This window comes from Tauraco erythrolophus, chromosome 1 (assembly GCF_009769465.1).
Source record: "Tauraco erythrolophus isolate bTauEry1 chromosome 1, bTauEry1.pri, whole genome shotgun sequence".
In the NCBI taxonomy this organism is placed as follows: domain Eukaryota; kingdom Metazoa; phylum Chordata; class Aves; order Musophagiformes; family Musophagidae; genus Tauraco; species Tauraco erythrolophus.
In genome coordinates, this window is record NC_141465.1 from 40,870,548 (window position 1) to 40,882,906 (window position 12,359).

General features: G+C 35.0%; 1 protein-coding gene across 1 annotated transcript in view; it reads left to right on the top strand.

The window, feature by feature from the left end:
• The window catches only part of CFAP47 (cilia and flagella associated protein 47), a 343,401-nt gene that overhangs the window by 23,181 nt on the left and 307,861 nt on the right, over positions 1–12,359 (top strand). The window contains exons 16-21 of the mRNA XM_086608696.1: positions 954–1,084; positions 1,819–1,941; positions 3,349–3,480; positions 4,681–4,758; positions 5,316–5,460; positions 6,910–7,004. Of these exons, the coding sequence (XP_086464822.1) occupies positions 954–1,084; positions 1,819–1,941; positions 3,349–3,480; positions 4,681–4,758; positions 5,316–5,460; positions 6,910–7,004 (704 nt within the window). The remainder of the gene's footprint in view (positions 1–953; positions 1,085–1,818; positions 1,942–3,348; positions 3,481–4,680; positions 4,759–5,315; positions 5,461–6,909; positions 7,005–12,359) is intronic.

The window sequence follows — 12,359 nt, forward strand, 5'->3', positions numbered from 1 at the left end:
GACAAACATTCAGCTGATGTTATAAACTATGTTTTTTAGATTTGGGTCAATATCAGTGTACTTCAAAAGTAGTATCAGATCAGAGTGTTAACACCATAGCAACACTCCCTGTATAAATAAGCCCTGCCTTGAGTGCACTCAGTCCAGTTCGTTGTTTCCATGTCCAGCCAGCAGTGCTTAAGTAACTGTTTTTCTCAGCAGATTGCTAATATTTCAAAAGTGAGGCAGCTATTTTATGGCAGTTAGCAATATCATACAGCTCATCAGGATAGGAAATTTTCCTAAAGCATTCTATGAATGAAGCTGCTAATAAGTTGATGTAGACAGTCTGAGTGACACAAATGGAATTCAGTCTGCAATTAGGTTCCACTTGCATTATGGATCAATGTTTGTTAGAAGTGTGCAAGGCATTAGCTTTTACCTTCTTTCCTTTCACAGTGTTCTGCGGTAGCGTATGGGAGCTCCATTATTAAAGAGCTAACTGCTGACTGAATTGGCATCACACAGTTCAAACGAGATTTGGCTGGATCAGGAGCTTGGTGCGCCCTGATTCTTGAGAAACGTTATTTCTGCTAGTTTGAGTTCAGACCCAATTGCAAGCAAGAAAATGTATATGGTCTTTCCCAAAGTTGTTATTCTGCAGGAAGGATGTCTGCTTTTTTATTTTTTTAAATGTTGACTATTTGAGTAATTCATGGCTAAAAAATACCAGTGAATCTTGAGTGTGTTTTACTGCAGGATAGTAATAAACAGATTATGCAATTGTCATGAGAATTCGGAAACTAATGTTACTTAATTCCACATACTGTTCAACACCTCCGAAATGTAGACTTAGTCTGCAGTAAGAGAAGGTCATTTCACTTCAATGTGTTTGTGTTATTTGTAATTATGTAATGTACTTTGATAATCGTACATGCATATGCTATAATGTGTAATTATGCATGTTTATTTAGGCTGTGTGGAGGCCTATAGGGATCTGGAGTGTGAAGTTGTTTGGCATCCAGGGTTCAACTCTCCAGAAGCAGGAGAATTCAACTTGTGTGTGCGTAAAGGAAACACAATTAAGTTGAAGTGTTTTGCCAAGGTAACAATTCATACAGCAGATTTAGAGAAGCAAAAAGTGTGGGTTTTTTTAAACAAGTAATTTCTTAAATATATTTCTATTATCATATATTAAGAAAATTTTTTCAATTTCATATGGCTTCTGTTTGACATGTTTAACAAAACAATGTTGCTTCAAAGACATGATGGCAAGACAAAGGCAATTTGACGTTACATGGCAGGGAGTGTGAAGGAGCCAGACTCTTTTTTTTTTTTCTTTTTTTTTTTTTTTTTCCCCTCCACTGTATTCTACTGGCTGCATGCTCTAGAACTTCCATTTTGGGAGCCAAGAAAACTTGTCCCTTCCTTTTGATGTGCCTACTTTTATTTTTTTCCCCGGTAGCTTTTTTTCTTCCTCTTCTGTTGAAACCTTGGAAATTGCCATATGTAAACCAGAATGTGTGTAAATTAGAATATTAGCATTTCTACTGCTATTAAAATATTAAATTTAATTAAAATATTTTTATTTGTCTTGAAATTAGCCCAGAAATATCTCTGGGGTTGTGTCTGTTCACTTTGAATCTAGATGAGCTCAATACATTGAGTAAATCTTGTCTCACATTTAAACTGTGTTTGTCGATTTGAATACTTCTAGTTTATGCATTTCCACAAGCATATTAGCTCATTATGTAATGAAAAGAAATTTAGGCTGAATTATTTATTTGTACGTAGTAATATGTTATTTAGTTTGCTTGTTTTATCTTCTTTTTTTTATAGTTTGCTTCTACTAAAGTTCAGTTTATAGAACAAAGGATATCCTTCAGTCATAGTCCGATGGGCTTATCTACTTGTAAGACAGCCATTCTTCAAAACATAGGATACAATCATGCATACTTCCAAGTAAGCTAAAATTATATTTAGCCTATTAAATTTCTTGGGTTGGAGAGGAAGAAGAGAGTTTGTTTTATCATATTGTGTTACAGTTTTGTGTTCTCAGTAATTAGATAAACATCTACTTAAGTTTTTGTCTGGTTTTCTGAAGAAACAAGATTTATATGAATGGGAATTCTATCCCTCTGTCAAATTTGAATTGATGGATAGATGGACAGACAGACAAGCAAAGTGGTAATGGTCTAAAAGACTCTGAAAATTTCATGAGAACCAGTGGTGAGGGTAGAACCCCTTACTGGTGTACCCTGTGAAAAAGCAGTTACAGCTTAGATATTTTTGTATTTTGAGAGACGGAGAAAACTGGCTACTTATCCTATTCATACTGGCTGCTCACTCAGTGCATGCGTAGACCCAGACCAGCAAATGTGATTGCTCTCCTAGACTAACATCTGAGAGGAAGATAGGCTGTATTATGGATTAGATAAGAGATGAGATGGATGCCAGAGTGAGTAAAGACATAATACATGAATTAGTAGGAAACCTAACCTCGTTAGTTCTCCTGATCACAGAATAATTTACTGTATTTATTTAGTGAAGCAAAGTACTTTTCATTAAAATCTTCAGAAGTTTTATTACTATGTTATTATGGTACTAAGAAACTTGATTAGTTTATTTTGATTTGTACCATGTTTCTCTATTATCAACTGAGCATATATAATAACAAGTATTATTGCTACACTCTTGGAGGATGGGCCTGAAAGAATAAAATCAGCATAATCAATAAGACGAACAAACAAACAAGCTTACCCAGCCTTTTAAACCTTCACGATTTCTCTTAAGGCAAGAGATGGCTGATTGGTCTTGGTTATTATCAGTTTTGTAGCTATACTTAAAAAATTTATCTGTTTGGAGTGTGTGAGTGTGTGAGAAGAGAACAAATTCTATTTTGTTCTTACTAATTGTGGGTAAACTGAATATTTACTCCTAGTATTATTACTAAACTTTACAGTATTAGAATCCCATGTCCCATCTTCTTACTGTGAATGGCAAAAAAGAAGTGATGAATTTATCTATCACTGAAAAAATGCTTTGTAGCGTATTCTGGAGACTTGCTAGATAGCGGGTCTTAATTTTTATAACTTCATGAAAACAACCAGAATGTAAAATTTCTAACTGATGTGCAAATATTATTTCATAATAGAAACTGACAGTCATCATGTTTAGAAATCTGTTACTTTATTTTGTTTATCTGTATTTTTGCCCTAAACTTGTAAGTCCAAGTTAGCATTCTATATTATGAAGATTCTCTTTGTAAGAATATAAAATCTTTGTGACAGTTATATTGGTATGTAAACAAACAAACAAAAACCCCTACATTTTTTCAGTGAAATTAATGTTTCATGTTTGTGTTTGAAGGTTCTTGATTCAAACCCACTGCCTGGAATGATAATCACTCCTTCTGAAGGTGTTGTACCTGTGGGAGGCCATGCTGATCTCAAAATCTGTTTCACTCCGAATGCAAAAATGAGTTTTGATACAAGAGTGAAGGTATTTAAAACTGGAAGAACTGATCTTTTGAGTGTTATGTTGTGTGTACATTTGAGCATCTTCTTCTGGATTTTATTTCCAGTGTTCTAATGCTTTTTAAGGAAAAGAAAGAAGAAAAAAAAAAAAAGAAAAAAGTGTTCTTAGAGCAGTTGGTGGCTGCTATAATCTATTCTGTTATTTTGGTCTCAGTCCTGCTCTGAACAGCCTCACAATTTGAGCTGATTCATATTATACCACTGGCAAGCTGTTGAAACTAACGTGTAGTTGTCTTTAGAAGATCATGTAGACATATCTGCAGCTTTTATGATCTATAGAGGAGCAGGACTGTAATACTGCAGTGTCTTTAATTTCTTGACTTCTTTTTGTGGTCATCTCGGAGTCAAATTTACTAGTAGATTTGATTTGATAATAGAAGTGCAACAAACATCCAATCCTATTTTGTTTTATGCATGCCTGCTCCCTGAACTTGTCCTTGATCACGTAAGTGAGAATGGGGGAAAAGGGTGCTATCATGGGGCTGATCTTCGCTACCTTTTCTGACTCTAATCCTAGATTCTTCATCTGCCTACGTTATGCCTGCTAAACCCAATATTAATTTCTCTTTTTTTTTTTCCACTTCTAAATCAGATTTAGCATTACTCAGAGCAATAGTATCTAGTTTGTACCAGTACCTCTGTCAAGCAACTTATGGTGTACTTTCCAATCCTCATAGCTGATGAAAGATCTAACCCATCCACTCAGCTTTCTTCTGTTGGACAAAACTATTCATTCTGGTGATACAGCCTCATGCAACATCATTTTTGTCTGCAGAAGACTGGTCTTTCCTAAAACTTTGTTGGTTTGTTGTTTTTATTTATTTTTTTAAATTAACAGCTATGACTGCGCCAGATATGGTATGCCACAGAGGCATGATTGGTTCTTCTTTGAAGCCACATCTCACTGGAATCTGTATATATGTTCTCGAAAATTTTCTTTACCCCTTTATATTTCCATACCAAAAGCACGTTACAATGCAAGGACAGTTATTTTTGTATTTTCATTACAAATTATGCTGAGTGTCTCTCTCCACTCTATATCTGTGGGGTAGGTTGTTTTTTTTTTTTAAAAAAACCTTTTTTTTCATGTAATTGTGTCAGATTTGGTGAGATAGTTACGTTAAAATGACCTTACCAACAATCATAATGTTGTCCATTCACTTAGGTAGCAGTGCGAAATTCAGGAGTACTAGAGCTTCGGATTAGAGGCTCTGTAGAGATCCCTGAAATAAACATTGATATGGTAAGTATGAAGAAATCGTAACAATTGGTAAGATTGATAATGTTTTACTTTATCTAAATGTCAAAGAGGCTCATCCCTACTTCATGTTTTTAATTTTTTCCTATGCTGACTTCCTGAGAAAAATATCAAAGAGCAAAACTTAGAAATTAAAAACTAAAGGTACATACGACAGTTGCACTACGTGATAGCTGACAGCTTTAGCTTTTGAACATGACAATCTGGAAAAAGTGTGTTAAAAGGGAGAGGATTTCTTTAAGGTAGTTATAGGGGAAAAAAAATGCCATAAGGGAAAAGGAATCCACTGATCTGTTTACTGAATGATGAAAACTTTACTGGTGGTGTAACTGAACTTATGTATTGGAATTCTAAACTGTTGTGTTTTATGTCCTGGAAAGATTTTAAAGATAAGGGTTATGCAAGGCAATCGATTAACCAAGTCTGTTATTGTGTTATAAATTGGGAATCTTTGAACAATTGTATTTTTCACATTCTGTTCAATTTTAAACTTGATTTAACAGTGCTTTGACCCCTTTTTTTTTTTGTCTTTAAACTTACAGGAACTATTTGACTTTGGTGGTGTTTATGCTGGTTCTACAAAATCAATTCCCTTTTTGCTGCAGAACAAAGGACAAGCGTGTACCAGAGTGGAGTTTGATTTTTCTAATTATAAGCATTTTAAATTGAATGCTGATGACCACTCAGGTATTTGCTTTAACTGTATCAGAATTTAATTTTTGTTATATAAGAATTAAGTGCTACTTAATATGAATTAAGAGGACACATTTTGGTTTGCCTATAATGACATTTGCCAAATATAAGCATTTGGAAAATGTCAGGGTGTCTGTAGATTTTAATTTTTATTTTTCCTTTTTTTTTTCTCTGTAGTTGCTAAAGTATATTAAAAAGAAAAAGTTTGAATATCCTCTCACCAGATAAAATAAAAAAAACAATTTAAAAAAACCCAACCAACCAATCAACCAAAGCCAAACAACTATAGTATTTTGCTTGGACTTTTACACTCTCTTTGGACAATGTTTACCCTTCAGTTAATTCATCATCAGTATAAGGGTCCGACTTCTCTCTTTCCTAATGGTACAGGGTGTCTGCAGGTTAATCACAGGACCTCTGTACTGCGTGATGCCCAAATCAGAATGACATTGAGGCAATAAGTGGAATTAGACTGCTATTCTTTGTTTCTTGATAGAATTAGTGCAAATTCTTATCCTTCACTCGTCCGTTTTCTACTTAATCTCCTTTGCTGACACCTCCTTTGCTGTTCAAACATCTTTATTCATGAGAGAATTTTTTAGCTATGCTTATATGGCCTCTTGTGCCTGTGAGCTCAGGAAATCAGGACTCTTTCTTTTGCAAGACAGCACTATAAGATTTAGTTGTATCTTTATGTAGAACTATATGTGGATGAATGACAAAAAATGATCTGACAAGAACAGAGTAGTTTCCTTACCATGTAATGGATTTCAAAGGGAAGGTGAGGGCTCCTCGTCAGTCAACTTGGGAGAGAACTGTAAGACTGTCTACAACAGGCAACTAGCCAGCATGGGAATCGACTCATTGCACATGATTTCTAGATCGGAGTTTGTGCTTGAAACACGTAATGTGACATCCAGTCAAGTACAGTACTGTTCAAATAGTGAATACTGATTTCAGAGGAATGTTACATTGTTTATTGGAAACCCATGCTTCTGCCAGTGCCTTAAAATTGGACGTGAAAGTCTGAAAAATGAAGCCAAGTTTTACTGGTAAACTTCTGTGGTATAGATTATGCCTAAAAGTCTTGTAGAAAAATAGTTTCAGCCAACTATTTTTCTCCCTCTGGTATTAGTTTTCATTATTCAGTTGACTATTTTTGCCTAACGCTTTCATTCAAAGGTAAATGGCAGTGTGTGTTTTTTGTCTAAAATATTATGTTCTCCCAAGTCAATAACTTCAATGAAAGTTGCTGGTAGTTAACACTTCTCAAAATTGTCTCCAGAATTGTTATGAGAAATACTATATTCATTCATAACTTTGTGAGAAATGTTTGCCGTACAGATACCTTATGTTGGAAATCACTTTGAAGTGCTACAACTACTACAAAGTTGATATTTAGTGTAATGACATGTGTAATTTGATTCTGAACTTTGTTTACAGCTGTTGACTGCTGTTCTTCAAAGCCTTATTTGTATTCTGTTAACTTAGAGGGACAGTCGGCCTTGCGATGCGTGTTGTCCTTCATGCCGAAAGAGGTAGGTTTATGGGGCAGTGGTGATTATGCTGAATTAAAATCATGGTCTGTGATATTTCTATGGTGAAAGAATATAAGCATTTTTAATGGATGTTTTAGTGTGTGCAATAGTTTTATAATAGTAATCTAATTCTTAAGAAAACAAGCTCTGAAATAACCTTTATATAACTTTTGCTGCTTTCCTTAAATGCTTTTATACACAGAGAAAATACACTTTCTGAATGACTTAAAAATGGAAAAGGTATAAACTTAAATTGAAATATTTCACCACACATTCATTAAATAATTCAACTAACTGGCAGCCATTTTCTTTTTGCAGCTCTTTGTGCTTTAACTCTCTGATGACCGAGGAACTGCAAAAGTAGAGGAGTTTTATGTGTCATAAAGATTGGCAAAGTTGCTTTCTGATTGAGCTATTTGAGGGAAATAAATTGAAGATATGAGACTTTATGGGTTAGTTTTACATCAGGAAAACAGCATTTTATTTGCAGTAGGTGTCAATAGAGAGTACTATAGCAAATTTTAAATCTGAACCTATTGAATAATGCTTTAGAAATGGGGGGTTTGGGGTTTCCACATGTTTGGAGAACAATGAACTGAAAGAAAGTTTAGTCTTTGATGTCATGAACCAGCTTCAGAACAAGCAGCTGGGGACCACTACTACAGTACATAAGCCTGTTACATTAGCTGCGTTTTTACCTTAAATAAATAGGCATCAAAGACAATGTATTCTTTTTTCACTCCCACCTCCTTGCTTCTTCCCAGAACTTTTATTTTTTAAATAAAAGGGAATACTTTTGTTCAAAGCATCATTCAAATAATATTTACCTATTACAAGTAGGTGTCTGGTAACGCCGTGATTTTCTTCCTCTTATTACTGCCAGCTCAGATTCTGTGTACACATGGAAGCTATTGTGAAATAACTGAGGATGTGAATTTATAGCACGTTCACTACTCTCAGATAAATTTTTCTAACAGAACATGTGTCAATAGATTCATAAAAAAATGAGCTGTTTCAAACCAAATTAATTTCCTCCTATAGCAGAGCAGACCTTGAAGTTAGGGGAGAAGCAGTAGGTGTCATATCTTTAAGTATCTTGACACTGTCCGATGTTGCATTCTCATAAGCAAGGTAGTCAGATTTAGGCTATGTACAGTGTTAGGAAAGCATGTAATTGTTTGCAAAATGGTACATATAGAATGTCACCAGTGACCTGTTGTCAAACTGGTACTGGGAAAAACTCAGTAAGGAAAAATGCTGACATTGTCATTGAGGCAGGAAGGGTCAATAACAGAAATGCAAGACTAGATAATGCTGTTGGAGTAATTTATGTGTATGCTGTTGTAGATCACAATCTGAACAAGAACAAAAGGTAGAGGCAGACACCATACTAATTTATATAAGTAGGAATAACATCAGTAAAGCAAGTAAAATAATTCTAATCAGTGCTGATAACAGTTCAGACAGAACACTTTACCCATCTGGGATGCCATGCTTAAAGAAAGAAGTGCGAAAATTTCTCTTGGGGAAAAAAGTCCAAAAGAAAGCAATGGAAGTGATCAGAAGTCCAGAAAGCACAATGTAAAAAATGGAACTAACTTCCAATATTATATGGAATATAATTTATATGTGCTTGTTCACTGCAGTAGATAGGTAATGAGTAGTGGGTTTAAATTATGCCAGGTGGGTTAGATTTTATATAAAAGATAAGATTATACCAGTTCGCAGTTTGCTTTAGTTATGATACAAATTTTGAAAAAACCCCCCAAAATTCTTACATTTGACTGGATCTGTTTTGTGATTGCTCTTCTTAAAAAAGACAAAACAACCCTCCAAAAAAATCTGTAGAATATATTACATCTATTGATTTCAGATTTCTCTATACGATTTTCTGATGTCATTCTTTTTTCAGTTTTTCAAACTCTTGGTCTGAGTGTTTTTCCAGTCTTGGATATAATTTTTGGCAAACAGAACAGCTTGCTTCAGAAGTAAGGGAATAAAGAACTTCAAAAAGGAAATTTTCTTGGGGCACCTTATACCTCATAACCAACTAATAAGCACTGCTTTAATGAAGTGTCTTTAATTCAGTTTCCCCTTCTCTCCACGTGCTCACAGTCTGTCTCCCTTTCTTTGCCCTCGGTGCTTCCCTTCTGCTCCAGGTGCGTTACTGCCTGCCTGTCAGGGTTCAGCTTACTTACTGCTGGTCAACACGTGCCCAAATACACTTCCAGCTTCCAGCCCACTGGTGGTCACAAGTTAACATTACTGAGAGCTAGTGCAGTGCCGGTAGCTGGCAGCAACAGCACTGACTTATGCTAAGTGAAGTTAACTTTGAAAACTAAATGTGTTGCCCAGTATGGCATGACTAAAGGAAGCATCTGGAAGTATATCTACCTCCCAGGACGATGTAGCTTTTCTTGAATTTAACTCCTGCAAAGTAGAATGCTAATAAAAAGCATAGTTCTATTAAGAAAGTGGTCCAGGTACTAGCATCCCTTACTGTGATCAGAAACTCTCAGTAGTTACTGATTCTTAAAACCTTTCCCATTAGATCAGCGTTCTTTGTCATTCTACCACATCTAAATTTCCCCCTTTTCTCACCAGATTTCTTCCTTCTCTTTCCTGACTTTCCAGTTGAAAAAACTCTAATCTTCTCTGTGTATTGAGCTTCCCTCATTGTGATTTCATGGTTGCTAGCGCTGTTTCCTGCCTCTGCACTTGAACAGCTGTTTCTCCGATCTCATCATCATTTTCTGGACAACTGCTCTTACCCAGCTTACCTCCCAGCTGCTACAAACCTTCTGTATTCTATCGAGTCACATTCTTTTCTGTCCTCCTTCTGGTTCTACTAAAACTTCCTGCTGTTGTAGTCATTACTGACAGCACTACCCTATAAACTGACAAAAGCTCACTATATTGTTGTTATTGCTAAGAAAGTAGATGCTAGAACTCAGGAAAAATTAAAATAATTCAGAAGTGTTGATTAAAAAAATCAGAAAAGCATGAAATTATTTTTCATGATGCTTTAAGATGCTTTAAAATTTTATTAAAACTACTTGAATTATTAATGTCAGGTTTCAAGTAATTTAGTCTTGAATGCAATTTTGAATTCTCCTGCTAAAAATCAACTTGGCAATAGCTTTCCTTCTGCCTCAAAAAGCTTCAAATCAAAAAATAAAGTAAATACATAGAAACTCTGAATAGCTCCTACAATTCTCACTTAAACTTAGTATGTACAAACACGTGACATCAGAAGACGCTCTTGGAGATAAAGTATATTGGCATGCTTATAATATCTTAAAAATTTTGAGATAATCCTCCCAGTATTCTAAGTGGTAAAATGAAGTTGATGCATTAGGGAAAAGGCTAGAATGCTGCTCAGATGGCCTGGCTTTGCCTTCTTGTAATTCCAGTGTCTCAAAAAGCGTTAGAGGTGACAGGGCTCTCTGCCTCACTGGAGAGTTTAACCTTGGTGTTTGTTGGCTGTGAAAGTCAGCCGTAAGTGAAAGCAGTTTACAAAAATATATGTAAATAGGTAAGCTAGCAACTACTTCTTAATGTTATATTTGTGTACAGGCTATATGCTGCTTTCTTTTCTGTTTTGATATAATTTTATTTGAGAGACACTTCAATTACATTTTAGGTGTTTTTCTGTGCAGTATAAGGGGAGGCTTAGCCAGCTGAATGTCTGCTGGGCTAGGCAGGATTCTCATTTCAGACCTGAAAAAAAAAATAATTCTGGTAATTAAACAAACAAAAAAAACCCAACAAACAAGCAAACACAAACAAAAAAAGCCCCATGACTATCTGGCTAAATATCTGTTGTATCTCTGTCATCCTTATCCAGAGACAGAGCTAAGAATTATTACTAATAATGTTATTTATTGATTGCTAGCAGTGATTATTTTTGAACAGAGTTTTAAATTGTACTGTCCAAGAACCATAGAAGCAGGGCTTTTCTGACCATGGCTCTCTTTCTGCAAACTACCTGTTGAGGTAACAGTGAGGAGCACCTCAGTCCTTTGGTTTTGTACCAGCGAAACGGGCAGCATGTGGTCACTTTAAATATTTGCTCGTCTTCGTTCCTCAGCTGTTACTGTGGTTCTCCAGCCAGAATGATCCACCTGCTAGCCTCAATGTCCTGCATGGTCTGTTAAGAAAAACAGGCAAAGCAAGGTGCAGGAGTGTATTGCTTCCAATGACTTTTTTTTTATTTTTAGCATCTTGGAAAAAAGACAAAATACGCAGCTGTGTAATAATGACGCCTACGAGGGCCTTTGATTGAGATAAATAGAGCACGTCACACCTGTCAGAGCTTATTGCTTAAGTTTTTTGTAGAGAAGTGACAGGTGGTTTTGGTTTTATTTTTGGCATTTTTAATGATTTTTTTGTTTTTTTAGTATACTGAAAGAACAGTCTGTGGTGTAAGAAATGAATTCCATGTAAAATCTGCAGCTGTGGAATTACAGGGTATTGCTGGTGCATCATCTCTGACCGTATACAAGGGAAAGATTTAGTTTTATTTCGGTGTTTTGAATGATGGCTTTGAACACTGGTTACATTATTCATTGTGGAAAGCTGCTTATCTGTGATATAAAGCTGGGGAATTTAGGCTGCATGAAAGATTTAAGTATGTTATAAGGAAAAGCTCATGTTTAATCTGACGAGAGGTTGAGAATATATATTGTATACAGTTGCAGGTCATACGCCCTTGGTTTTGCAGTTAGATTTAAATTTGAATCAAACTGATTTTTTTTTTAATGTACATTACGGTTTCTCTCCTTGTATCACTGCAGAATCCATGTGTTTTTAGTGCTATAAATAAACTTTAAAATCACCCTTTACACAAAAATTCAATGACTTTTAATGCTTCAAGATATTTGAACAGTCTGTGTGTTATTAGATGATAAATACAAAAGTATTACCCTTTACAGGTGTGTTAAATAATTTTAAGTTCTAAGTTAGCTTCCTGATTTACTTGCAATTCTCTGTGAAGTTGTACTGTTACAGCAAGTACTGTAGTTTTAGGGAAATGTCACATATGCTTTGTGCTAAATAAACTATACGATTCCTGGATTTGACAGCAAAATTTTTACTCAACCTTGAGAATATGTGCTGTATTACAATAATAATTAGCAAAATATATTTTGTAAAGCATAAAATATATTCTAGCATTGGAGTACTTAGTAAACATAGAAATGAAGTAACTGCTTTGAAAGAGTTTTTGAAAAAAAATTTTTTTTTCTACTTTTAGATTCCTCCCTTCAACTTAACAACTGTGCTTGAGTTTGTTAATTTTTTATGGATTAATTTTAGATAAAGTACCATTTTAATTGTCATGGATGCTGGGGTAGT